This window comes from Echinops telfairi, unplaced genomic scaffold (assembly GCF_000313985.2).
Source record: "Echinops telfairi isolate 266 unplaced genomic scaffold, ASM31398v2 ScPeMD7_7417;HRSCAF=8455, whole genome shotgun sequence".
NCBI classification, from domain to species: Eukaryota; Metazoa; Chordata; class Mammalia; order Afrosoricida; family Tenrecidae; genus Echinops; species Echinops telfairi.
The window spans coordinates 1,511,359-1,536,803 of NW_022111317.1; the positions used below are offsets into that span (position 1 = coordinate 1,511,359).

At 58.0% G+C, this 25,445-nt stretch overlaps 1 protein-coding gene across 1 annotated transcript in view; it reads right to left on the bottom strand.

Moving 5' to 3' along the window:
- The window catches only part of ANO1 (anoctamin 1), a 126,798-nt gene that overhangs the window by 56,221 nt on the left and 45,132 nt on the right, over nt 1-25,445 (bottom strand). Inside the window, exons 3-8 of the mRNA XM_045297139.1 lie at nt 18,165-18,263; nt 17,011-17,162; nt 15,437-15,491; nt 12,498-12,549; nt 9,139-9,194; nt 4,415-4,456 (exon numbers count right to left, since the gene is read on the bottom strand). Of these exons, the coding sequence (XP_045153074.1) occupies nt 4,415-4,456; nt 9,139-9,194; nt 12,498-12,549; nt 15,437-15,491; nt 17,011-17,162; nt 18,165-18,263 (456 nt within the window). The remainder of the gene's footprint in view (nt 1-4,414; nt 4,457-9,138; nt 9,195-12,497; nt 12,550-15,436; nt 15,492-17,010; nt 17,163-18,164; nt 18,264-25,445) is intronic.

A 25,445-nucleotide genomic window follows, 5' to 3' on the forward strand; every position in this document is an offset into this window, starting at 1 on the left:
CGGGACCTGAGCTCCCAGGCTGGCCCCTCTCTGTGGCTGCCTGGGTCAGACCCATGGCGGGACCTCCATCAGCCCAGGGGGCACTACAGAGAAAGTGCTGGTCAGAGGGCTGGACACCTGGTCAAGGTCTCCCTGCTGGCCTGGGAGGCAGCAGATACTTGGAGACATTGCCACCCCTTGGAGGAGGGCCAGGGCAGGGGGCAGCGGGGGGGAGGGCTCTCAGTGGCCCCTAGAAAGAGCAGCAGCATCAGATCACCCACTGATTTAAAAAGGAGTAGCGATACCAGGAGGGCAGGGGGAAGGTGTGGAGAGGAGGGGAGGAAGGGGGAACCAATCACAATGATCAATGCATTAACCCCCTACCCCACCCCAGGGGGATGAACAACAGAAACGTGGGTGAAGGGAGACAGCAGTCAGTGTAAGATATGAAAATAATAACAATTTATAATTTATCAAGGGGTCATGAAGGTGGGAGGGGGAAGGGAGGGAAAAAAGAGGAGCTGATACCAAGGGCTCAAATAGAAAGTAAATGTTTAGAGAATAATGATGGCAACACATGTACAAATATGCTTGATACAATTGATGTAAGAATTGTTATAAGAGTTGTAAAATCCCTCAATAAAATGATCTTAAAAAAAAAAAAGGCGGGAGCCCAGAGGGAGTGGAGCAGAGGGGCCTTTACCGGCCTTTCTCTTCCAATTCCGTAATTCCACCAACTTTTTAAAACTCTCTCGGATACAGAGGGTGCCCATCAAGCTATAGGGGATGGGGTGCTAAGGTCAGAAGGTGGGCAGTTCAAACCCTTCCAGAGGAACCTCGGAAGAAAGGCCTGGTGACCTGCTTCCCAAACCCAGCCATGGATAACCCGGGTGCAGGTCTGCTACACACACACACACACACACACACACAATCGCCAGGAGGCAGGTCCCACTCGACAACAAATAACCACCAGGGAAGCTGAGACAAGCTGGGGGTCGGGCGGGGGGCTGATGGGGACCCAGGCTAACATCTGCTCTAACCTCAGGCCCCTCTGCTGCTTGGGGAGACAGCATCCCAGAGGCTGGAAGTGCCCTGTGTTCACACAAGTGCATAGGTGGCCGGGAAGTAGGGAAGACTCTTGGAAAAGCACACCTGCTCCGGGAAGCCAGCCCCGCCGGGGAACAAGCCTTGTGCTCTGCCTGCTGGTCTGGGAGCCCTGCCCATGGGGGTTCCAGCTCCTGGTTGTAGCTCTCCAGCTCCAATCTCCTTGGGGCCCCTGGTCTCTGACCATTGCCTCCTCCCTGCCCTATAGGCCCTATCTGTTCAGACACCATTCCTAAGCCTTCCTCCCCACTGCATTACACAATGGAGGAGCCAGGGGGCCAGGTGAGCCAGGTCCACGCTCCCCCCAGCACCCCGACAGAGGCTGGGGTGGACAGTGCTTCCAGTGAGTAAGGACTGGATTAATGACTGCACGGGTGAGTGCATGAATGACAGGCCAGGGACCATGCAGCTCTCAGCTCTGCCCTAGGTGCCAGCAGCCTCCCCACCTGCAGTCAGGCCCCCCTCCCGGTGAGCTGTCCCACCCTCTGGAGCCCTGGTAGGAAGGATTCACAACCGCCCAACAGAGCACTTTCTGAATAGTTTCCCCAAATGCCTCGGCAAGGTGCCCTTCTGGGCAGCTCTAAACTTGCCCATGGACCAGACAAGGAAGTCCCAGGCCCCGCCCCCATGCCAGGATTTGATGATCCGCCTCAGCCAGGCCTTCCTCCCACGCTGCATTCCTGCCTGCCCCTGCCCCTCTGGCACAGCACGGGGACATGTCCTTGGCTGTGCCTACCCCTCTGTCCTAGGAGGTGGATGGGGACAGACACCTGATGTGGCAGGAGGGGAAGTCTCAGGTGCTGTTACTGGGAAGACACAACACACAGAGCCAGGTGGCTTAGGGTGGGGCCACCTCGAGAGATGCTCACCAAGGCTGAGTCAGGCCATGTGCCCGCACCCCGTCTTCCCGCCTCCCTTTCCTCATTCTTCTTGCTGTTCACTCCTATCCCTCATCCGTCCATCCCTCTACTCATGCACCCTCCATTCATCCTACCCACCCACCCACCCATCCATTCTTCTGTCCTTCCACCCACGCATCCTTCTTTCTCATCATGTACCCATGCACTCGCTCAGTCATTCCTTCTCCTCTCCCTCCTTTCCCTGATCTGGTATTCATCTACTCCCATCTGTCATCCCCCCATCTTTCCACTCACCCACCTACCCATCATCACCCATCAACCTATCACTCACCATCTGCCATTGACCACCCATCCATCCACTCCTCTTCCTTCCTTCCACCCATCCATCCATCCATCCATCCATCCATCCATATCTTCTATCCATCCATCCATCCATCCTTATCTTCCATCCATCCATATCTTCGATCCATCCATCCATCCATCCATCCATCCATCCATCCATCCATCCATATCTTCCTTTCATCCAACCTTATCTTCCATCCATCCAAGCATCCTTCCTTCCTTCCATCCATTCATCCATCCAGTTTTTCCTTCTACCCACCCTCCTTGACTATCCCCTATGGGCCAGCCCTGATGATCCCTGCTGGTTGCTAAAACTAGACTAATCCCTGGATGCAGGAGAAAGAGGGAGCTTTCTACTCCCGCAGGGAGTTGCAGTCTTGGAAGCCCACAGGGCCAGCTCTAGCCTGCCTTATGGGATTGCTACAGGTGGGCATTGACTGCATGGCTCGGCTTGAGTCCCTGAATGAGTGCTCAGTGAGACCCCCAGGTGACCTTGAGAGAGAAGTGAGGCTGGAGGTGAGGGGCTGGGGTGAGGGCAGAGGGCATTGGTTAGTGGCAAGGGGGTGCAGAGGGGGCTGGACTGTGAAGTCAGAGTGGGTCCAGGCAGGTTGGGGGTCAGGGCAGACCTGGGGAGGGGACGCCGCTTCTCAAATGGGATTGAACGGGGACTTTCTACAAGTCACAGGGTCCCTGGAGAATGCCCGCTGTTATACTAAAAATAACCAAATATGTCATTTGTGCTGGGTCCGATAGCATCTGCAGCTAAATTCCCGAGCATGCGAGTTAGTTCAAGTGCCAAAGGTTTAAAAGTTCGGCTCGTGTGTGGGAGGAGGGGTGGGTGTTGGCTTGAAGAACGATTCGAGGTCTCGGGTCCTGGTCTCCGGGCGGGACTGGGGTCCCCACTGTGGTTGACGGGGAAGAGCTCCCTCACCAGCAGGGGGTCTGGGGCAGGGGCAGAACAAGTGGGGTTGAAACAGAAGTGGGGTTCCGGGGCTGGACCCTGGGTTCGGAGGCCTGCTCGTGTAAGGGAGGTGTGGGCAGGAGGCTGGCCTGGTGGGACCAGGGAAGGAGGGGGCCGTGGCTGTGAGGGGAGGGGGGTTTACAAGAGGAGCATGGTAGGACCCTGGGTCCCTAGGGCAGGGGTCCTCAGTCGAGAGTGAGGGGCTGGGGCTTTGGAGAGTGGGAGAAGTTGGGGGCAGAACCTCAAAGTAGCCCAGGGTTCCTCAAAGTAGGTTCCAAGTGGAACACCAACTCAATGGCTTTCCCAGGGCGAAGGGTTCCCGGTCAAGTAAGTTTGAGAAATCCTGGCTTGTGCCCCACAGACTGAAGTCAGGTTTCCCCCGCAGAGCGCTGCGGGGCGTATCTGCCCAGGACCAGGCAGGATTAGGCTGGAGGCCAGCGGGGATGAAGAGCCGGCTGGGGCCCACATACCCAAAGGTACCCTCACTGCCACGGAGATGATGCCGGCTCACAGCGATACTCACGACGAGCTGAACCGCGCCGTGGGCTCCTGAGGCTGTGAGTCCATGGCAGTAGACAGCCATGGCTTTCCCCGCGGAGCGGCTGGTGGTTTCGAACCATAGACTTTTGTGGTTTGCAGCCCCACCTACAACCCCCGACACTGCCATGGTTCCTTCATGAAAACCAAACCCAATTCACTGCCACGGAGCCCACGCCAAACCACGGCACCCTGCAGGACAGGGCGGAGCCGGCCCTGTGGGTTTCTGAGACTGTCCCTCTTCACGGGAGGAGACAGCCATGTCGTCCTCCCACAGGGCGGCTGGTGGTTTTAAACTGCTGACCTTGCAGTTAGCGGCCCAGGTAAGCACTACTGCAATGCGGGAGGATGCGGGTGATAACCATTTTGGGGGGAGAAGAAGGGATGTGGTGAGGGGTCAGCTTTGACGTCTCTCTTCCCATGCCCACAGTGACCTCTCCTTCCGAGAATCTAAGAGAGACAGCCCAGAGCATGGCTCCCAGAAGGTGTGGTCAGGGCCAAGTCATCACCCCACACTCCCCCAGCCCCCCCCCCCAAGCACCCCAGAGACTATGAAGACAAAGGGGCAGGATGTGACCAGACCCTCCCCTGCCCGCCCGGGCAGAGCATCCATGCAGCCAACACCACTTACTTTTCTGTCGTTGAATTCCACATTGTCACCCTCGTAGTCTCCCTGCGGGAAAAGAGGAAAGGGACTTGGAACCGCCCCCGCTCGGCTGTGGCTGCCAGCTCCATCAGTTGGTTCTCACTCAGAGACCCCACCTCTGCAGCACAGAACGGGTCTGGTGGGGTATGAAGGCTGGGACCTATCTCTCAAGGAGCTACTGAGTGGATTCGAACAGCTGGCCTTGTGGCCGGTATTCAAGGGCTGAATAATTTGTGCCATGTAGGGGCTCCCCAGACTGAAAAAGCAAACACGCTGCCGGCGAATCCATCCCGACTCACAGCAGTCCTGTAGGGACCAGGTAGAGCCACCCCTGTGCATGTTTCCCAGACAGGGACCCTTTTTGGGCAGAGATGGCCTGGTCCTGCTCTGGCAGGACGGCTCATGGTTTTGAACCACGTCCAGGGTGCTTGCTGGGGGGCTGGGGGAGTGTGGGTTTAAAGCCCACTGAAGTAAGCCTCTGCCATCGATTCTGACCCCCAGGGGCCCTACAGGACAGGGTAGAACGGCCCTGCTGAGATAGTCTCTGCTCCTCCCCGAGGGAGCAGCTGGTGGTTTCCGGTTGGTTCTCCTGGAAGCCCGTGGGCTATTGACTAGGCTCCCCCCCACCCACACCGTCACTCAAAGGCATTGGTTCTTGGGCCTCATATGCTGTCCAGCTTTTGGCCTGGGTACGAAACAACAGAGAATAGACACCGTGCTTGGGCCAGGGGCAGGGGGTCTGGGGGCGTCGTGGCAACACAAGGGGTTCCACATCCTCTGCTGTCAGCAAGCCAGGTCCGCGGCATGCACATCTCAGGTTGCTGATGAGTCTTTCCGATCCTGATGCCGTGTCGTCTTTTGCCCAGCGTGCTTCTCAGCATACGGACACGGAGTCAGTGTGGTGAGAGGCCCCAACTCCGACGCACACCGTTCCAACTTTAAACCACGCAGTAGCCCCTTGGCTGTGCCCACAGCTGCCTCTTGATCCACGTGCAGGTCCCACGCACACACACGCAGTGAGGTGTTCGGGGTTCCTGTTTTGCTCGGCGATCCATAGTCTGTGACGAGCCACCCAGTCGAACAAACTCCTTGGCAAAGTCAATGAAACGCAGCCTTCTGGGGTCCTCTGCTTGCAGCCAAGACCGTCGGACACCGACAATGGTATTTGTCCCACCTGCTCCCGTGAGTCTGGCTGACGGGCCTGTCAGTCCCTGCCCTACATGGCGGCAACTGTCTTCAGCAGCTTTTTTCTTGCCTGAGATACTGGCCAATCGTTCCCGCTGTCTGCTGCGGTGCCTTTCTTTGTTAGGGGCACACGGACGGGTCGCTTCCAGTGGGCTGGCCAGGTAGCTGTCTTTCAAAAGTCTCGGCGGACTCAAGAGGAGACGAAACAGCTGCCAGCACCCAGACATCACCGAAGTGTGGAACACGGGCAAGGGATGCTTCTAAGAAAGCTGGACGCCGTCCAAGTGGACACGATGGTCTCGACAATGGCCACCCTGCGTGTCAGTAAGCACAAATGGACAGGGGCTGGCGGCGACTTTTTAGAGAAAGAAGATCATGGGTGTTGCTTCCCAAGGCATCAATTCCAACAGCCTCTTAGGATGATCGCAGATAAGCGTTAAGATAGCCGATCACGGGGCAGAACGTCCCACAGAGGGTGGCCGCCAGCCAGGCCTGCCTCCTCTCAGGAGCCACGGTGCTATAGGAACGTCAAGCCACGCCCGCCGTCAACACTCAGTTCCCAACCTCACAGAACTTCAGCAGGTGGTGCACGGTTCCTCCGGGGGAAATGCACAGAATCCCATTTTCAAATGGAGGAGAGCCTCTCTGGCGGCGACAACCTCTCTGCGTGATCGTACCTCTCGACAAGGGTCTCCTCCATCCTTCTGAAGAGGAGAAGTGGAAACCCGGAAAGCAGCGCCCGGGGCCAAGCCCTGCGTCCCATTGCGTGGATGTCCAAGGCCCAGGCTGCTCTAAAATCACCCTGGTCTGTGGCCACCGCCAAACAGTCGTTTTGTGTGGTGGCTGCTCTCCTGTCTGCTGTCAGCCTCCAGGAGGAAAAGCCAGCTTCCAGAAGGATGCTCCTTCAGGCGGAAGCTGTGCTAAAAGACCCCGAATCAACATGAGTGGGAAGCCATCCCACAAAACCCATTGGGCACCCAAATGGGGAAAAAAAGGAGAAGAAATGAATTTCTATAGTCTATGCTACAAGAGAACACATTTAAAATACAAAGGGAAAAGCACAGGGTGCCCGACACAGCCACTGCGGAGCCCCGGAGTCCCGTTTCCCAGATGGAAACCTTAAGGTTCTGGGGAGCACGCTGATTTGCTGAAATCTGACAGCTGGGTTTGGTCAGACCTGGGTCTTGGATTTAGATCGGTCGACCCTGGAATGGAAGAGAAGAGACGGGAGGGGAGGAATGTGCAAAGAAGGGGGGCTTAAGAAAGAAGAGGATGACCCCAATGGACCAACTGCTGAAAGAATGAAGGAGGGCGCTGGGGTGTGGCTGGCTGGCTGGGCCCACTCTCTTGAGGGCCACTGGACCGAGAATGGACTGGGCAGCTCAGAGTCTACCTGTTGTCTGCCCTTCCCCCCATGACCCTTCCATGAGCCCTCACCCCCCAGCACCACCCGGTTTGGAGAACTTCTGCATGCACAGGACCTCCCAACCCAGTGCTTATGTTTCTTCCACAAAGATGTAGTTTCCTCCCAAGTCTCCAGCTGAGCCGCCGAAGCCTAGCGCCTTCTGGCACTTTTCAGTGGCTCTTTGTGGCCAAGGCGGCCACATTCCCCAGGTGCCAACCAGGAAGGAAGCAGCCGAGCAGCCAACACAAACACCAATGTCTTCTTCTTCCCAAGTCTATCTGGCTGTGGGTCCACTAATTATAAGTGTGGTCCCTAGAGTCTTGCTCTAAGCGTACAACGTTGATTTATGTCCTGGGCTGCCAGGTTGTGGTCTGGTTGGCACAGCACAGACACCCCTGTTGGACGGGTGGATAGGAGGAGGGATGTCTGGCCGCGGGAGGGATAGATGAGTAGATGCAAGGATGAATGGATGCTTGGAGAGACCGATGGTAGATTATTGGATGGCGGATTGGTAATTGGATGGATGAAAAGGTGTTTGGATGGATGAAGGAAGGAACAGATGGCTAGATACTTGGATGGATGAATGGATGGAGATGACAGATGGATGGATTGGTGAATGAATGGACAGCCATTGGGATGCATGTTTGAATGGACGGGCTGTTGGATGTGTTCATGCGTAGATGGACGGACGATTGGATGGCTGGGTAGGGGAATGGGGGGAAGGCTGGATGGATGATGGATGGATAGGCTGGAGAGTTCACCAGGGGATGGAGAGATCCGTGGACGGATGGATGGACATTCGAATGCCTAGGTGGGTGGCTAATTGGATGTCGGCTGGAGAGTAGATGGATGGACGGACAAAGGAGGGTAGGTGAGTTGCCTGACGCTGTAAGACAACTTGGAGTGGGGGAGAGAGAGGACAAAACATTTAAACCAAGAGCTCGAAGTCTTGTTCACTGGCGTGAAGTGGCCGTAACTCACGGCTCCCGAGTCTTGCACTGTCCCCATGAACTGCTTGTAGATCAGATCACTGTGACCCGTAACGCGTTGCCATTCTTTGAATATTTCTCTTTCTGTTGGGTGCAGGTCTGGATGCACCGCTGGAAGGACGGCTGGATGACGGGTGGGTGGGAGGATGATGGGTGGATCCGTGAGGGAACGAGTGGATGGCGAGCTCTCGGGATGGGTGGGCAGATGTCTGCATGTGTCGGTGGAAGGACGCACACACTGAAGCACATGCCAAAGCACCCCTTTCTGCCTGTTGGCATGCTGGGCAACCACCCATTCCCTCCCTGTCTGAGGAGCCCGAGGCACACGAATAGTGGTTCCTACTGATCTGACTCCCCGCGGGAGAGTTCCCAGAAGCACCCCATGCCCCAGACAGACCGACATTCTTCACTTGTTGAGCTAAACACTTGTCTGGGGTTTGGAAGACTGCAGAGGATCTTTGGATTTCCAGCTTAAAGAGGATTTCAGGGCAGCAGGTTAGGGGGCCTGGGGCTTTCATGGGCTGATTTCCAGACGTGAATCACCAGGCTCTTTGCTATCAAGCCCCTTCACAAAGGTCCAGCCCCGCTCCCTACTGGGTTCCCACGCTGTGCAGGCCCAGAGACCCATTCCCAGCACCCTGCTGGGCTCCAGACACATTTCCACGGAGACAGCAGGAGGAGACTCATCCCTTTCCACACCCCTCATGGCAAGCACATCCCGGCTGGCCTTGACAGGACATGGCTATATTTGTCTGGGATAGAGGTGACAGTGGGATTTAGAGGCTTGCTCAGGGAGCTGGTCACTTGTGCGGCAGGAATAAACCCAGGCATAGCCCTGGCTACTGTGTCAGAACCCAAGGGAGATGGGGTGGGCCAGGGCCCGGAGCAGGGAGCAGCAGGCAGGGCTCGGATTGGGCTGGAGCAACCACTTGGCCACCCCTGTACCCTCCCACCCCCATCTTAGAGGAGAGAAATGGTGGCCATTTGTCTGCCAGCTCGGACTTGTGCCTGCTGACATTTAGGGCGAGGCCAAGCAGGAAGCAGTGGCTATGGGATCATGGCACCTCCTGGGCGTGTGCCCGCAGGGACCGAGACGTCAGGTGACACCGCTCAATGTCAAGGGCACTTACGTCGTGCAGAGGGTATGCGGCCGAGTACACGCCGTTGGCCAGCAGGCTCGTGATGCCTTGAAAACAGAGAGACAGAGGGTCACCCCCCTGGTCGTGCCCCCCACCTCCCGTGCCGGCAGCGTGGGTCCTGGAAGCCTGAAGCACGGGGGTGGGCATCTCCATGTGGTTGCTGAGGCTGGCCGCTAGGCTATGCATGGACAGCTGGTCACCATGATTGATTTGGCAGGAAGAGGAAGACACCAGGGAAAGCCCGAGAAGGCCTGACCCCGACGCGGGCACCCCCAGACCGCTGGGCCGCATCACCCCGCTGCCCCAGGACAAGCCTGCAGGAGAAGTATAGAAGTCAGGAGCTGGAGAAGCTGAACCACAGGCAAATCACAGGCAGGCCGCGGGGAGAACTGGTGGTGTTGGAGACACACATACAATTGAGCATTAGGCCGGGGTGGGGGGGAGGCCCCCACGGTCCCTGGGAGGGGCAGCGGGCCACTTACCGTATTTACCACATTTTCCTCTTTTACTTAAAAGAGCTGTGTCCTTCTTCCGCCCCTCGCCTCGCCCTGTTTGCATATTGGCTATTAGTGACAGGAAGGGCGGGGACCCAAGATGCACTTGGGGGAGACGACACTGGTGGGGGGCTGGGGGGTGGGCATCCTGGGAGAGGGACAGGATGGTGGCCAGGCCCTCTGTCCCTGACGCATTTCACAACCCTCACCCTTGTCCCACCAAAGAGGTCTGACTGGGCTCCAAGGTCTGACTGGGCTCCGAGCCCCAAACGCCAATGCCGGGAGGGCAGAAGGCACAGCAGAGGGGCACGAGGGGAAAGTCGGGGTGGGGGGGTGGGGGAGGAGGTGGTCCATGGAAATCTGATCCCACTCCTTGGGGGCTAGGTCACTGGGGTCCTCGCTATGCTCTCTGCTGGTCCCAAGCCCTCTGCCTGGTCCCACACTCTCACTGGTGTCCGGAGGCCCCGCCCTCGCTATCTCCCAAGGAGAGGGGTCAGAGATGGGCTTCCTGAAACAGAAACGGACATCCTCCGGGTCAGTGGCCTGGATTCACCCAGAAGGCGGGGGCCACTGGGAAGCAGAACAAGGAGGTGAGCGCCCACAGGCAAAGTCACATGGAAGCATGGACAGTTTGGGGAGGTACAAAAGCAGATGGGGCCACCGGTCTCCACCGAGCAGCCATGGGGCCATGAATCCTCCCTTGGCCACCCAGCTGGCTCGCAGTGGAAGTGGAGTTGCCAACAGGCCGGGAGACAGTCAGAATGGGTGCTGCCCTGTTGACCTGACCCTCTTGGGCCCCCCTCCCCCAGACCCCCTTCCCCATCCGGGTCTCCTCACTGCTCCTGGAACTGGCCCATTCCCACTCCCATGGGGGTCTCTCCCCAGGCAACGCCACATTCCTTGTTTCTCTGCTCAAATGCCTCTGGCTCCCCCTGGCCACCCACCCGTCTGACCCCGCGAGATTAAATCCACACGAAACACCAGACTCAGGGCTGCCGACTCGATGCCAACTCACAGGGCCTACAGGACAGAGCCGAGCTGCTTCTGTAAACCTAGATGGGAGCAGACGGCCTCATCCTTCTCCCTCGGACAGGATGGCGGTTTTGAACGGCTGGCCTTTCAGTTGGTTAGTTGGCAGCCCTACACATTGCTGCCACACCGCCTGAGAGATTTCACCCTGGTCACCCCTCCTAGGACTGTGGTCTCCTCTCCCAGGGCCCAGGCTCTGAGGAGTGGGCGCCTAGCACCTGGGAGAGAGCCTGGCTGCGGGCGGGCGGGCATCCGTCTATCACCTTGCTACCAGTGGAAGGAGGAAACCTGGGGATCAGTTTTCGCACTGGAACCCCACCCTGAGCTCCGTCTCCAGCCTTTGAGAGCCAGAGCCGAGAAGGGGAGTCAGCTCAGCCAGAGTCTGCAGGAGGGACCCCAAAGACACAATGTGCCCAGGGGTGTGTGTGTGGGGGGCCCTGTCCAGCCTGTCCAGCCAGCACCAGAGCTCTGGACTCGTGATAGTATTCAGGTTTCCCTGGAAGGGTCCTTCAGAGCTTGGTGGAGACACCGGGGACCAAGAAGGAAAGAAAGAGGCCACATTCTCCCAGCAAGGGGAACCCCGCGTGTCCCTGCCTCCAGCAGGTCCCGCAGGAAGCGCTTTGAAAAACATCCCTTCCTGCTGCTCCCTGGGTCCCTTTCCTTCCTGTCTGGCCTCATCACAGCTCCCGGAGCAGAGGGTGGGCGAGGCAGATGAGATAGTTCTCTCTACCCTCCCTTGACCCTGAGACAGACCCTTTATCCCTATCAGTTTGGGACTTGAACTTAGAGACATCAGGCCTGGAACCAGGGGCCCTAGGTTCAGACTATCAGCCATACAGCCATCGGGCAAGAAGTCCACCTGACCCCACAGGTTAATGCCCCCTGCATGATGGCTGGGCCCCGGGCTCTCTTCTGGACAGCCAGCCAGGGCTCTGTTTCTGAGACACACACACACACACACACACACACACACACACACACACACACACACAGAGGCTCTAGTCCTCCGAGCCCTGGCTGTGCCCCGTGAGCCAGGGCTCTTGGATCTGACACTGGCGGTCAGGGCTAGAGGACCACTGTGAGCAAGCTTGGGGCAGAAAATGGCCCCGGAAGCAGCGCAAACAGCGGAGGGGTCTTGGCAGCCCTCCCTCGGAGGCGCCCTGAGCTGTGACTGCAGCCAAGTCGGCCCACGCGGTGGGGCGGAGCCCCCGGGGCGGGTGGGTGACGGGCTCTCTCTGGAGAGAACCATAAATGGGAAGCTCTTGTATCGGGTGCTCAAAGAGGCCCGCTGGGGTGGGGGCTTGGTGTCGGACTCTGGAGTCAGAGGCTCATCCCTGGCAGAGCCTGGGTGACGGTGTAGGTGGGGCCTCACGGACCCCGGAGGTAGGGAGCCAGAGGTAGGTGTGGCTATCTCTCTTGCACCGTCCAGTCGATGCCGACTCATGGCGACCCTACAGGACAGTGTAGGACTGCCCCCGTGAGTTTCCGAGACTGTCACTTTACTGGAGTAGAATGCCTCGTCTTTCTCCTGGGGAGCGGCTGGTGGTTTCGAACTGCTGACCTTGTGCCACATGTAATCACTACGTCACCAGGGATACCTCAAGTCTGGTCATAGCTTCTAAATCGCCTCCATATGCCACATGGGTCCCTGGCAGAGCCCTAACTTCTGTTGGTCTGTGGGCGATGAGAGAGGGCTCGCGCTCCTTGGTCACAGCTATCTGCCCACCCCCGGGGAGAAGACCCCGGCCCTGGGCAGTTGCTCAGGTCAGCATATGAATGGTCTGTGCACTTCAGGGTGGATCCTGGGGGTCGGCTGCATGTCCTTACCCATGCTGTACTTGGCCTTGGTGCACGTGGTCCTCTTCAAGATTTCGTAGACCTGGGCAGAGGCAGACCAGAGAGGGAGGGCACTGAACCTCACACTCCCAGTGAGGGTAGCTGCCCCCCAGCTTCCCACAGACACAGGATTCCTGAGCACTCGGGGGCGGGGCATTCGGAGGTAGGAATGCCTGGGAGGTTGGGTGTACGTGGCTAAGTGCCGGGCTGCTCTGTGGAAGGTGGGCGGTTCGAGTCCCCCCAGAGGCCCCTCGGAAGACAGGCCTGACCTCGGGCCTTGAAACGTCAGCCCCTGGCTCATGTAGGCTGCCGTGCATGGGCCGACTCAGGGGCAGCTGTTTTGTTTCTTTGTTTGCTTGTATGCTTGGGTGGCAGACATACATGCGACCTAATCCCCTTTGCCAAGGCCACGTTTTCCACAGGGACAATGGCACGGTTTCAGTTTCATTCATCACATTGTGCAAACCAGGCCGCTGCGCGGTGACTGTAAGTGTAACGCACCTGGAAGCATCTCATCTTTTACCTTCAAATAAACCCGAGACTCACTACCATCTGAAAAGTCAGCGATCGGGCAGGGTTGAACCGCCCCTGTGGGTTTCTGAGGCTGTAACGCTCTACAGAAGCAGACAGCCTCACCTGCCTCCTGCTGAGCAGCTGGTGGGTTTGAACTGCTGGCCTTGGGGTGAGCAGCCTAAGGTGTAACCCACTACGAAACAGAGACAAACAAATCTACTGCCAGCAAGTAGATTCTGATTCTCAGTGACCCTCTAGGGCAGGGAAGACCTGCCCCTGTGGCCTTCTGAGACGATGTGTATGGAAGTCCCATCTTTCTCCCCCAGAGCAGCTGGTGGTTTTGAACTGCCGACCTTGCAGTTAGCAGCCTAATATGTAACCACTACGGCACCAGTGCTGGAGCCCACTATGCTCTGTTATAATAATAATAATAAATAATAATAATAAACAAACCCAAACAAATAAACACATATACTTGCAGCCCAATGCCATCAAGTCAATTTTCCAATTCATAAGCAACCCTACAGGTCAGAGCAGAACCGCCCCCATGGGTTTCTAAGGCTGTCAATCCTTATAGGAGCAGACAGCCTCGCCGACTTCCTGCAGAGCAGCTGGTGGGTTCAAACTGCTAACCTCAGGGCTAGCAGCCCAAGGCGTAACTAATTGCTCTCAGCACTAATTCAATATGCCCCTGCACCCCAAACACAAAGAAACCTGCTGCTGTCCATTCCGACTGGTAGCAACCCTGCGGGACAGGGTAGAACTGGCCACAGGATTTCTGAAGCTGTCTGCCTTTAAGGATCCGACAACCACCTCTTTCTTCTCTGATGTGGGTTCAGATGACCAGCGTTTCTGGCTGGATACTGATCACTGCACCACCAGCCATGGCCCCCTCGCCCCATGCCAGGCCTATCTTCCACAGAGCTGCCAGTGGTCTCAGACCTCCAACGCTCGCTCCAGTAGCCGACCACACACTGATTGGCCACCTGGGCTCAAGAGAACTGACAGGGGGGCTGGTGGGTTATTGATCCATGTGTGATGAATCAGAAACGGGTGATGTTAGTGACAAATATCTCAACAGTGCTTCCTCTGTGCCTCTCTTTCAGGGAGCAAGGACCACCCCAGTCTTGACAAAGGCTCAGGGACTCTTCAAGACCACAGAGCTAGGAGGGCCTGGCCAAGAGCTTGCCCCTGGCAGCTGGCTGGTCAGCATGAGCGTGGGGTTCTGAGCCAGGACAAGCTGGCAGCTGGGACACACCCTGAGCTGGGCCCTTGGGCAAGCAGGGCAGCCTGGGGGATTGAAACTCAATGCATTTGTCAGGCACAGTCCTGGGACCCGATGCCTTGGCTGGCTGCGCAGACCACCGAGGGGACAAGTCGAAGCCCAGCCACACTGACTTCTCAGGGGTGTCTGGCTGTATTCCCTCTCAGGGAGGTGTGCCTGTGCCTCTGGCAGCCGCTGCCGAGGGGCTGGGGCCAGCGGGGCAGTAGCACAATTCCCAGCCGGAGGAAAACAAAGGCTGGGTCACGCTCGCTGTATGAGGACAGATGGAGCCAGACACACTCGACAACACGGATAGAGGGAGCCTCTCACATGTTACCACACGGACCAACGCTGCCCTGACACTTGCATGGGGTCCTGACCCACTCAACAACATGGATGGGTCATGCCCCAGCACATGCTATAGCCTACATGGAGCCTGACACACGCTACAACATACACAGATGGAGTCTGATGCAGCACCACATGGGTAGATGGAGACCCGACACACGCTACAACTCACATAATGGGGCCCTGACACATGCCACAACACGGGTGGGAGGAACCCCCCCACATGGATGGAGTCTGACACACACTACAACATGGGTGGGAGGACGCTGCCAGCCAGATGGACTTCATGGACACTGCGGAGGGGAAGAAGCCAGATCCAAGATCTGCCCCCACCTCTCTGAGCAGGCCAGGGCAGAGAGACTCAGCTCTGAGAGGCAGCGGTGACTGGGAGGGGCTATGGGGTCCTGCTGAGGAGGCCCTGGGTCCCCGGGAAAGGCAGCACCATGAGATGACCACCCATGTCCCCCATCTTCGGTGGAAAAGGAGCTTTTCAAGACAACGGGGAGGGAGAGGGAGAGGCATCAAGGACAGTGAGAGGACACAGTTCCCATGGCCCCAGGCACTCGGCATCCCCACCCCATCCCTCCGCTGAGCCCGCCCTGGCCCTCAGGTCCCCCAGGGCCCTGCCAACCCACACAGTCCCATTATCCTAATTATTTCTGTCTCAGGCAATTAGAGCCACCTCCTGCCCGGAGGAACCTCACCTAAATGAAATTATCACCCGGTCCCTAGGGCACCTTGCTGGGGAGCGATCCCTCCCTCCCTCCTTCCCTCCCTCCCTCGCTCCACAGCCCCCAACACTCACTATGGTGCTCCGGGTCTTGCTGTCGAAGAAGGAGTCCTTATCAGACAGGTCGAATCTGTTGGGATGTTGAGAAGACAAGGGACAGTGAGAACCAGGTCCTCGGACCATCCTCCAGCCCAAGGGCCTAGCAAGTCCCTCTGCCCTGGGAGGGGTGCCCAGGGTGCCTGTGACAGCCCATCCTATTGCCTCCTGCCCACCCCAAGGCCCAGGCACCTACGCTGGGGGAGTGACCTGGAGCCAAACTTGGCCAGCCTCTCATCCCCGGGAGGCCCCTGCTCCCGTGGGTGACACCCCATGGGTGACACCCTCCACGGGTGGTTCTGGCTCCAGAAACAATCTCTTGGTGACTTTACCATGATGGCTTGGGGTGCACAGAGGGCTCCCAGGTGTCGTCCTAGGGCCAGAGGGACCACCCCTTAAGGTGGTCAGCCACTCATACCCCAAGGGGGTTCAGGGCTGTGGGCTGCCTGCCTTCAGGGGGTCCCTGGAGCTGGGGGTCGGCAGCCCAGAGTGGAGTGTTATCTGCTGAAGTAGATGTTGGCCAGGACACACCAGGGAGGCTGACCGTGGAGTCACCCAGCCTGGCTCCCTCTTAATGCCCCAGAACCCCGTCCCCCCAAACCCCCCACCACTCCAGCAGCTGGGGGGAGCCCAGGGGAGGGGCCAGCTCCCTTTCCTCAGGTAGTGAGGATCTCAGTGCTCCTGGAAGCGGGCTGCACTATGGGGTTAAATGTCTCTCCTAATGCATTTCTCCACCAAAAACTTTCCCCCAGCCCCCCCAGCTCCGGTTGCACCTCAAGTCTTTAACCCTGTTTCTCCCACTGGGACCCTGTCCCCAGAGCCAGAGGACTCAGAAGTCCTCTGCTTCTGCCCGGGCAGGAGTTCTGCCCAGCAAGCCCCAGGGAGGCCTCGCTGCTGCTGCTGCTGCTGCTGCTGCTGACCTGGTGGCTGTGCCCCACTGCCCCTTGGGAGCTGGGAGGAGGAAGGTGCCAGAAGGGGCAAGGCCCTGCCAGGCAACCCCTCCTGGCTGTCCTCCCTGGGGCCCCAGGCCTCCCCTGGGGGCTTCCCAGCAGTTCCCGCTCCCCCGCCCACCCCGGCCGCTTCAGGCTGCCTGTGTACCTGCAGAGAAGCCAGCCAGAGGCCCCGACCACAATGGGGAGGGGGACGGGCTACTGACTTGGGGATACTCTGCTTCAAACAAGACTCGCCACCTGTCCTCACTCTCCCCCACAAGTGTCTAGTGGTGCACAGTGCTTAGGCGTTGACCAAAACCGAGTGGTGTTGAGTGCCCCCAGGGGTGCCGCAGAGGAAAGGCCTGGTGATCCACGTCTACAATCCAGCCACCGCCAGAATCACAGCACAGCTCTGTTCTCCTCGGACATCGCCGGGCATGGGCTAGGGGCCACCACCCCTCCCTGAACACCCTCAGAAGGAAAGAATCCTGGCCTCTCTGGGGCCTGGTATTGGCTCAGTGCTCCCGAAAACACCCCCGAGGGGCTGACACTCCCTCTCCTCCCGCAGCCTGCACTCCTGACAGGGGCAGTAGCCCCGCCCCCCACCCCCATGCCACTCACAGGTGCTGCTTCTCCCGAGAGAAGGGGTAGGAGAGCTTCTTGGTGGCTTGGGGCCGGTGCTCGGCCACGCGGGGCTGGATGGGGTCTGTGATCTTCTGGAGCACCGAGTTGATCTTCTTTAAGAGGCCGCGGGTCTCGTTGATGTGGTACATCTGCAGGGGGACACGGCACCGTGCTGAGCCCAGGCACCCTCAGGTGTCCTGTCCCTCGGAAGGCCCTGTCCTGGGGACAGAGCTGGCACAGTCCAGACAAACTCTCCCTCTCAGGATTCCTGACCAACCCTGAGCGCCAAGCCAGGGGAGCGAGTCAGGAAACACTGTGCCCCCAAACTTCGCTTTCGTTCCCAAAGCTGTGCCCCAGCGTGGTCTCAGTGGACTTGAGAAGGGGCAGCCGCACTTGTCTGGAGTGGCTTCGTCCCCCTTGCTGTCCTTGTCACCCGGAGAAGGGAGCACAGGGACACGGGACTCAGATGTTTTCAGAAGAGAGAGAGAGAGAGAGAGAAAATCTCCCAAGACAGGGCATTTTCAGGGCAGGATTCCGGACAGGAGTGGGTGGATGTAGGACAAGACACATCTGTCTGAGCCCCCAGGAGGGCACCACACAGGCAAGTGTGAGCTGTGGGCTAGGATTAGCAACAATGTATCCCTTGAGGTCCAGCCATTGAAACAAGTGAAATCAGGAATGCGGCTTTGTGTGAATTACAAGAACCCCCTGGGTGGGCTGGGTGGGCTGGGTGGGCGGCGGGGTGGGGGACTCTGCTCATGGGCCACAGCCTTTCTGTAAACCTGTCATTTGCTTGAAAGGAAAAAAAAATGTCTATGAAAACCCTCTCTGGACGGGGAAGAGAGGAAGGAAAGTCCCAGCAATTCTGAAAATGTAATTAAAATAAATCTGATAGATTAGCAGAGACACCGCAGTGTATAAAACTGGAGCCTGGTGTTTAATTGTGTTGGTGTTTATAATAAATTTCTGGGCTGAGGCAGGCTCTTCTGTTCTTGCCCTTTCTCTGCAGGGCACGGTCAGGGGTCTGTGTAGACCTCCCGGGCTGGGTGGTCTTCTTCATAGCAAAGCCCAGAGATTTGTGCGTCCCGAAGCCCAGCTGATGTGCCACCGGCCAGAGCCCCTCTTTCTGAGCCGGACCATCGCCCACCTACCTTTTTGGTAGGCATCTTGAGCTTCAAGAACTCGGCTTCTCGGCACAGGACGTGCCATGGAGCGTGGATTTTGACGAACCCGACCCCGTGGATTTTGGTCTGCAGAGAACAAGAGCCGTGGTGAGTCGAGAGGGCAGCGCTGCCCACGCCGCTGACACCAGGTTATGCAGACGCCGTGGCAAACTCTTCGTGAGCTGTGACTTCCAGAGTGTTTTTCTTTTTCTTTCTTTCTTTTTCTAAATACTTTTACTGGGGGCTCTTACATCTCTTATCACAATCCATTCATTCCTCCAATGTGTCAAGCACATTTGCACCTAGGCCGCCATCAACATTTTCAAAGCATTCTCTTCCCACTTGCGCCCCTGATATCAGCCCCCCATTTCCTCCCCCTTGAGGACTAAGATGCCCGAGCCCAACTCAAGCCACGGGCTTTGATTGTCATCTCTCCAAAGTTTATCTCAAGACCATGGCTGAGATGACACACATGACAACAGGCACCCACCCACCCTCTCCCGCACATGCCTGTCAGGGGCGCGCGTACAGCATCCTGGAGTTGTGCACCAGCCTCACCTCCTCCCTGGGGTTGCACCTTTTGTGTGGACACACTCACTGCCCCCCAAGACTCTCACCTCCTCTTCGGGGTTGCTACAACCACCCGGATCCTGCACAGAGAGTTCCTATGGGGACATCAGGCTCAGGGTGCACCTTTTCTGCTCACTAGTTTAACTAAATTCTTGTTTCCCAGGATGAACTTCAGGAAGTATCTACGGTTTAAACTTTAAAGGTTTATCCCAAGGGAATCGTTCGGGGGGGGGGGGGCAGGGGGGCTCTGTTTCTCATGGAGTCCATGGGAATTTAAAAATCTAGTTTGCATTTCTCTACACATGCTGGTGGCCTGGCTCCAATAGAATCTTCCCTCACAAAGCCCAGACGGGGTAGCCAGCACCATCCGTGCGGGAGGAGCGGGAGGGAGACTTAGGGGCTGGTGGAGAAAGCCGGCTAGGTCTCAGACAACTGGTAGGACACGCACGCCTCTCAGAGAGGCAGTGCCGACAGAAGGCTCCTTAGAAATCTGGGTGGCGAGGCTTTGGCCCGATGACATTGGCCGCATTATCAGGGATGACCCATCCATTGCTGGAAAAGGGGCTTTTGACCAGGCAGAGGGTCCGCAGAAACAGGGGGAGTCTCACTGGGATGGGTGGACACAGCAGCCGCGGACTCCCACACCCCGAGGGTCATGTCTGCACAGAGCCATTTCGTCCAACCGAGCAAACTGTTGCTTCGAACCAGCGTGGTCATCAGCCTGCCGCCATGTGGGCAGCCCCGTGTCACACAGGCCCCCTGACCACGCTCTGTGGCTCGAGCCCTTGCCAAGCAGACGACAGAGCAGGGCTCAGGGGGGCTTCAGGGGGTGGCCCCATGTCACACAGGAACACTGAAGGGCCAGGAGGGTCTGGCAGATGGCGGGGACGGGAACCAAGGGGACAAAGATGCCAGCCCCCTGGGGGGGTTGTAGTTAAGGTCGCCCACAGTCACCCAGGTAGCACAGGGCACCTCTCACACCAAGCCTGTGCCTCTTGCCATGGCCTGGTGTGCTTAGAGCAGGACCCCAGGCAGGGACAAAGAGGGAGGCCCTGAAACGGTCCTCCTCCTGCAGAGCTAGGGCCAGACCACGGGGTGCCCCAAGCCTGCTCCCCGCATCCCTCCATCTGCAGAGTCTTTATTTACCCTAATGCTGAGGAGAACCTGGGGCAGGGCATTGAGGGCAGGTCTGAGTTCAAGTCTCCCCGGGCCAGCTGTGAGCCCTGTGGGCTCGCCTCTCTCTGGTTCAGCACATCTGAGTGGCAGCACTGGGCCGGCTATTCCGTGCTGGCCTGGCCCTGGGGGCCCGGTGAGAACAACCTCCGTCAGCTCCAGGTGTGGCTCCTTCAGGTGTGGCTCTGACGCCGTGGCCTGGGGCTGGAGCACACAGACTTGGCCTTGGGCGTCCTCTGTGACTGACACATTCCAGGCAACCTGAACTCAGAGCCAGGAGCAGGAGCAGGTGGGTGGGTAGGTAGGTAGTGATGGAGGGGTGGGGGGGTCACGTCACTTGAAGGGCTTGGCAACCAGATCAGAAGTCTGGGCAGCCCCTGTGTGGCCTCCAGCGAGCAGCACACCCTCTATAATCCCCGTTTCCTCACCTGCAAGCTTGGGCGATACCAGGCCTGCTCCCAGGGATGAGGGGTGGGGTGGGACTCTCTGGGCTCCGGTAGAGGTTGCTGCCGAAAAGGCTGTGCTTCTGCTCTGGGTCACGGGCCATGGGGACGACAGAGGCTGAGGTCACCTGTGAGACCTCATAGATCCTCTTGGCAGCGGGGGCCTGGGACACACACCCTGCCCCTTCCCGGCTCTGTGACTCACCCTGAATCCCAGAGGTGACATGTGTCTGAGAGCCTGAGTCCCCGAGTCAGAGCTGGGTTACCTCTGTGCACACTCAGCCATGGCCCCGCCCTGGGAACGCAGCATATGGAGTCTCTTCCAGAAAAGGGGCTGTGGGGCCACCTCTGTACCCACACATAACCCCCAAACCAAGCCCACTGCCATGGAGTCTGTGCTGACCCAAAGCGGCCCTGCTCAGGATTTTTGAGGTATGAATCTTGATGAGCTCCATCACTTTCCCTCAGAGAGGCTGGTGGGCTTGAACCTGGGTCCTTGGGGCTCGTGGTCCAAAGCACACCCAACCAGGTGCCACCAGGCTCCTTCCAAATGCATGAAACCCCAGCCCCTGCTGACTGCCATCGACTCTGCTCTGACGCACAGCGTTTCTGAGCCGCAGCCTCACTTTGCTCCCGTGGGACCTCTGGCAGGTTTGAACTGACGATCTTGTGGTTAATAGCTCAATGCTAACCACCAAGCCACCAGAGCACTTTGAAAATGTTTCACTACCATCACATATATGGGGTGCTTTCAAATGGGGGGCCCTACCCAACAGGAGTCCAACTCAGTGGAGGGCGGCAGGGAGGAGGGGGCCAGGTCCCCTAGCCAAATGCCTCGAAGGTATGAGCTTCCCCACCTTTGTGGGGGTGGTTCTGGGCAGGGCCATAGTGTGGCCCTGAGGCCGTGGCCTGGGCTGGAAGCTTTTGGAAAGGACAGTGCTGGGCATCCTAAGAAGTCCCCAATGAGAGAGGGAGAGAGGGGTGGGCTGAAGGTCTCAGAGAAGAAACATGGGATGTACCCACCCCCCAAAGCAGGAATTGGACATGGTTCAGCCCTAACTCTGAGCCCACCTTGCCAGACCTTGATGCCCCCCTCACGAGAACTCTGATCCCCCACATCTGCATGTGGCACTGGCCTTTCCAAAGGGAGAAGAGATGCAGAAGACAGGCCCCCCACTGGACGTACAGTGTCCAGGATGTCACTTTCAGAGCTGCCCCTGACCCCAGGGTGGCCCAACAGCTGCCCAGGTGCTAAGGGCGCCGGGAGAGAGGACCGAGGTGAGGCTACCCACGTATCCCCTAACACCTCATGGGATTATTGGGTTCCTCGGTTTGGAGGATCAGGGACATGGTTTCATGGGGCACCCAGGTAATTGGCCTAATATATACACGTAGAGCCTCTGCCCCACCTCCTCCTGCTGGTGCCACACCTGGAGTCTGAAAAGCTGACGAGTGGCCACCCAAGCCCAGCAGTTGGTCTCTATTTGCTGAAAGCAACTGAGGAAGAAGGAGAGTCAGGAGAGGAGGAGGTCATGGCACCTGCAACCCAGCGCCTTCTCTGCCAGGAGACCAGAGGGCTTGGATGGTGCCCGGCTGCCACTCCTGACACCTGGAGCAGATCCCCGAGCAGAACCTCCCACGAGGTGGAAAATGTGGGAGAAGGGCTTTTACTCATCATGGGACTCAAACCTCCTGTAGCCACATGGACTGGACGAACCCCTGAAATGACTGCCCCGAGCCCATCTTTAAGCCTTCCATCAAAAACATCCCTCCAGAGTCATGTTAACACCAAACTGCCAGACACCCTGTCAAGTCATTTCCGCCCCATAGAGGGTTCCTGGTGCTTTATGAAAGAGTCTGTGTGGTGCAGCTTGTGTGTTGGGTTGAGACCTCAGGCTGGCTGTTCAAACCCACCAACAGCTCCAAGGGAGAGGAAGAGGCTGTCTGCTCCGGCAAAGATTTACCTCCTGGGAACCTCTCAGGGCTTCTCTGCATTGGAATCGACTCGAGGGCAGTGGGACTTTTGGACACTGTGTGAATCTTCACAGAAGCAGACAGCCTCATCTTCCTCCCTCAAGGAGGCTGGCGGGTTTAAACCGCCGACCTTACGGGCAGCAGTCCGGCACTTAACCCAACAGAACAACGGCTTAGATGAACCACCACAGAAAGCCCGCCTCAGGCACCTCGGTGCTTATGAAACTGTCCACATGGGATCAGACGGACAATGGCAACTCGAGAGGTCCGATGGGCAACTCGGCAGGCAGTGACTCGCATGTCCGCGGAGAAGAATGACACAGAGGAGGGCAAGCACCCACGGTACAACCCATACAATGTGGCGCCCACAAGGAGGTTCCAAGGCAGAGCACCCTGATCTACAACACACCGAACCCCACCTAGTCCTCTGCCATGCTCACAGCGGCTCTCACGTCTGAGCACGAGGCTGTAGCCGCCATGTCCACACCCATCTTGCTGCTGGCTTCCCACCCCCCTTTCACTGTCCCTCCACACCGCCAAGCGGGATGATCCAGCAACTTGGACGTGCACATGCCATCCCGGGGTGCCCCCTGCACCCTTCGTACCAATGAGGGCGTGAAATCAGCTGCGTTAGGGGCATGAAGGGTGACTGTTCACAGCTGCATTACGAACGCGCCCCAGTGGTGCGTGTGCAAACTGCTGCTGAATGCGTGCATGTGCTGCTGTGAGCGTGCTCGTGGAAAACAACCAATAAGTACATAAGGACTTAGAAAAAAAGGAGATGGCTGTGGGATTGGGGCTCAGGGAAACCATCCTGAGAGAGTCTGCCCCTCTCCACATCATGCTGTTGTTGGGGGCCACCAAGGTGACCCCCCTGAGCAGCAGACGGAAACAGGACCTGGGTGATCCTGCACCATCCCGATCATGGCACAGTGGGCCTGGGGAACCTCAGCCAAGGGCCTGTAGACAAGCTCATTTTCAGCTGCGCTGCCCTGTGCAAGCACACGCCCCCCTCACCCCCTTCCGCTGAGGACCCCTCCGTCCCCCAGTTACAGAGGGTGATGGGTGGTGGGCGAGACCGAGGCCCATGATGGCAGCGTGGGGGGCGGCCAGCGGGAGTGGCCGAGCTAGAAAGCGGCCCTCTCCACCTTTAGTGATGGGCACATTCACAGAGAAAGAAATCCAACAGAAACCGCGAGTGTAAAAGATCCAAAGAGGACAGGGGACCATTCAGAAATGGAACTGCTGGCTTGGGACAGAGCCAAACACAGCTTCTGCAGAGGGCTCTTTTTCTTTTTCTTTTTTAAAGAACGTTAACTGAAAAAAGTCCACCATCCTGTTGACAAAGAGCCAGACCCTCCAAGACGGGCAGAGGTGAGGGTGGAGTAGGCTGGTAAACCAGTTCTCCAGGAAAAGACAGGGCCCTGCCCTGCACTGTTTGTCAGTTCTCCTTGTCTAAATATTCCTGCTGCACCAGGGAGAGCCAACTCTGGCCGCTGCAGGGTGTCAGGGGTGGGGGTGGGGGGTGTCAGAATGTTTTCACTTTCCCCCAACACTGGGGCCAACACAGCAATCTGGTGTTGGGGGGTGGGCATTCCACACACTTTAAAAGAGGTTCAATCGCCTCGTGTGCATGTGAAATTTGGGCAGTGATGAAGAAAGGCCCTAGGGGAATCCATGTGTTTGACTTGTGGCACTGGAGGAGAACGTGGAAAGTACCACGGACAGCCAAGAGGGCAGGCACATCAGTCCAGGAAGAAGTGCGGCCAGAGAGCGCTCTAATTCGAGGTGAGAGTGGCGAGACCTCATCTCACGTCCTTTGGGCGTGCTGTCAGGAAAGACCAGTCCCTGGAGAAGGTAAAGGAGAGGAAGGCCCCGAGGACACCGGTGGGCACCATGGGTGCAACGATGGGCGCAGGCATAGGCACCGTGGGAGGACGGCGCCGCCCGGGCGTGGCTCCTTCTGTTATGCATAGGGCCACTCCGCATGGGGACTGGCTCGATGGTACCTCATAACCAACAGCAAAGTTGTGGAAGGAGAAGGCAACCGGCGGCGAAGCCCTCGGGCTGGGGAGGAGTGCCACATACACCAGGGAGCCACAGAAGGACAGACACGTGGGCCGGGAAGACGCGCAGCCCACATGCTAAGTGGAGGGACTGCAGCTTGCTGCATTCGGAGCCATCGGCAGGGAGACCCATCCCCATAGGAGGGCATCCTGGTACCCAGAGCGGAGACCCAGCACCAAGGACACTCGACGGGCTGACATCACAGCCCCCACTGCGGCCCTTCACCTGCCTTGAAGACTGCCCCCTGGGCAAACACACTCCCTCCTGGGGTGCCCGCAGTTTCCGGAAAGAGAGCCCACTCAAGAGCAAGGCAACAGCAGGGCGATGCCGGCGGCGTTCCCTCGGAAAGAACCGTGCTTCCACAGAAGACAAGAGACCATAAACACACTCGCGGCCATCACGTGGATGCTGACTCACAGCGACTTGACCAGGACAGAGCAGACATGCCCCAATGCGAGTTTCCAAGACTGTCACTCTCTATGAGACTCGTCAGCCTCGTCTTTCTCCCTCCGAGTGGCTGGCGGATTCGAACTGCCGACCTCGAGGATCACCGCCCAGTGAGTCACTAGGTCTCCACCAGGGCTGCAAAAAGCCAAGGCAGGATCAGGACCGAACAGACACCCACAGCAGGGGCGTCACGCTGTACGGTGTAGGGCGTGTGCTGGGGCTCTGGAGCCCAGGTGGCACAGGGAGTGATGTGTTGGGCTGTGAACCTTGAGGCCAGCAGTTCAGAACCACCAGCTGCTCCAAGGGGGAGAGACAAAGCTTTCTAATCCTAGTAGGTTGAGAGTCTCAGAGACCCCAGGGGCAGTTCTACCCTGTCCTAGGGGGTCAGAATCGACTGGTTGGATGGCTTTGAGAGAGGACATAAGGAGATACGATATGTGCAGCAGCCAAGGGAATAAATAAACCTGTCACCGTGACATTCCAAATGGGCTGACCCCCCTCCCTCCTTGGTCTCCATCTCGCAGATGGGGAAACTAAGGCTCAGGGAGGTGGAGCCACTTTTCCCAGGCTGCTTAGGCAGAGTGGCTGCATGGGG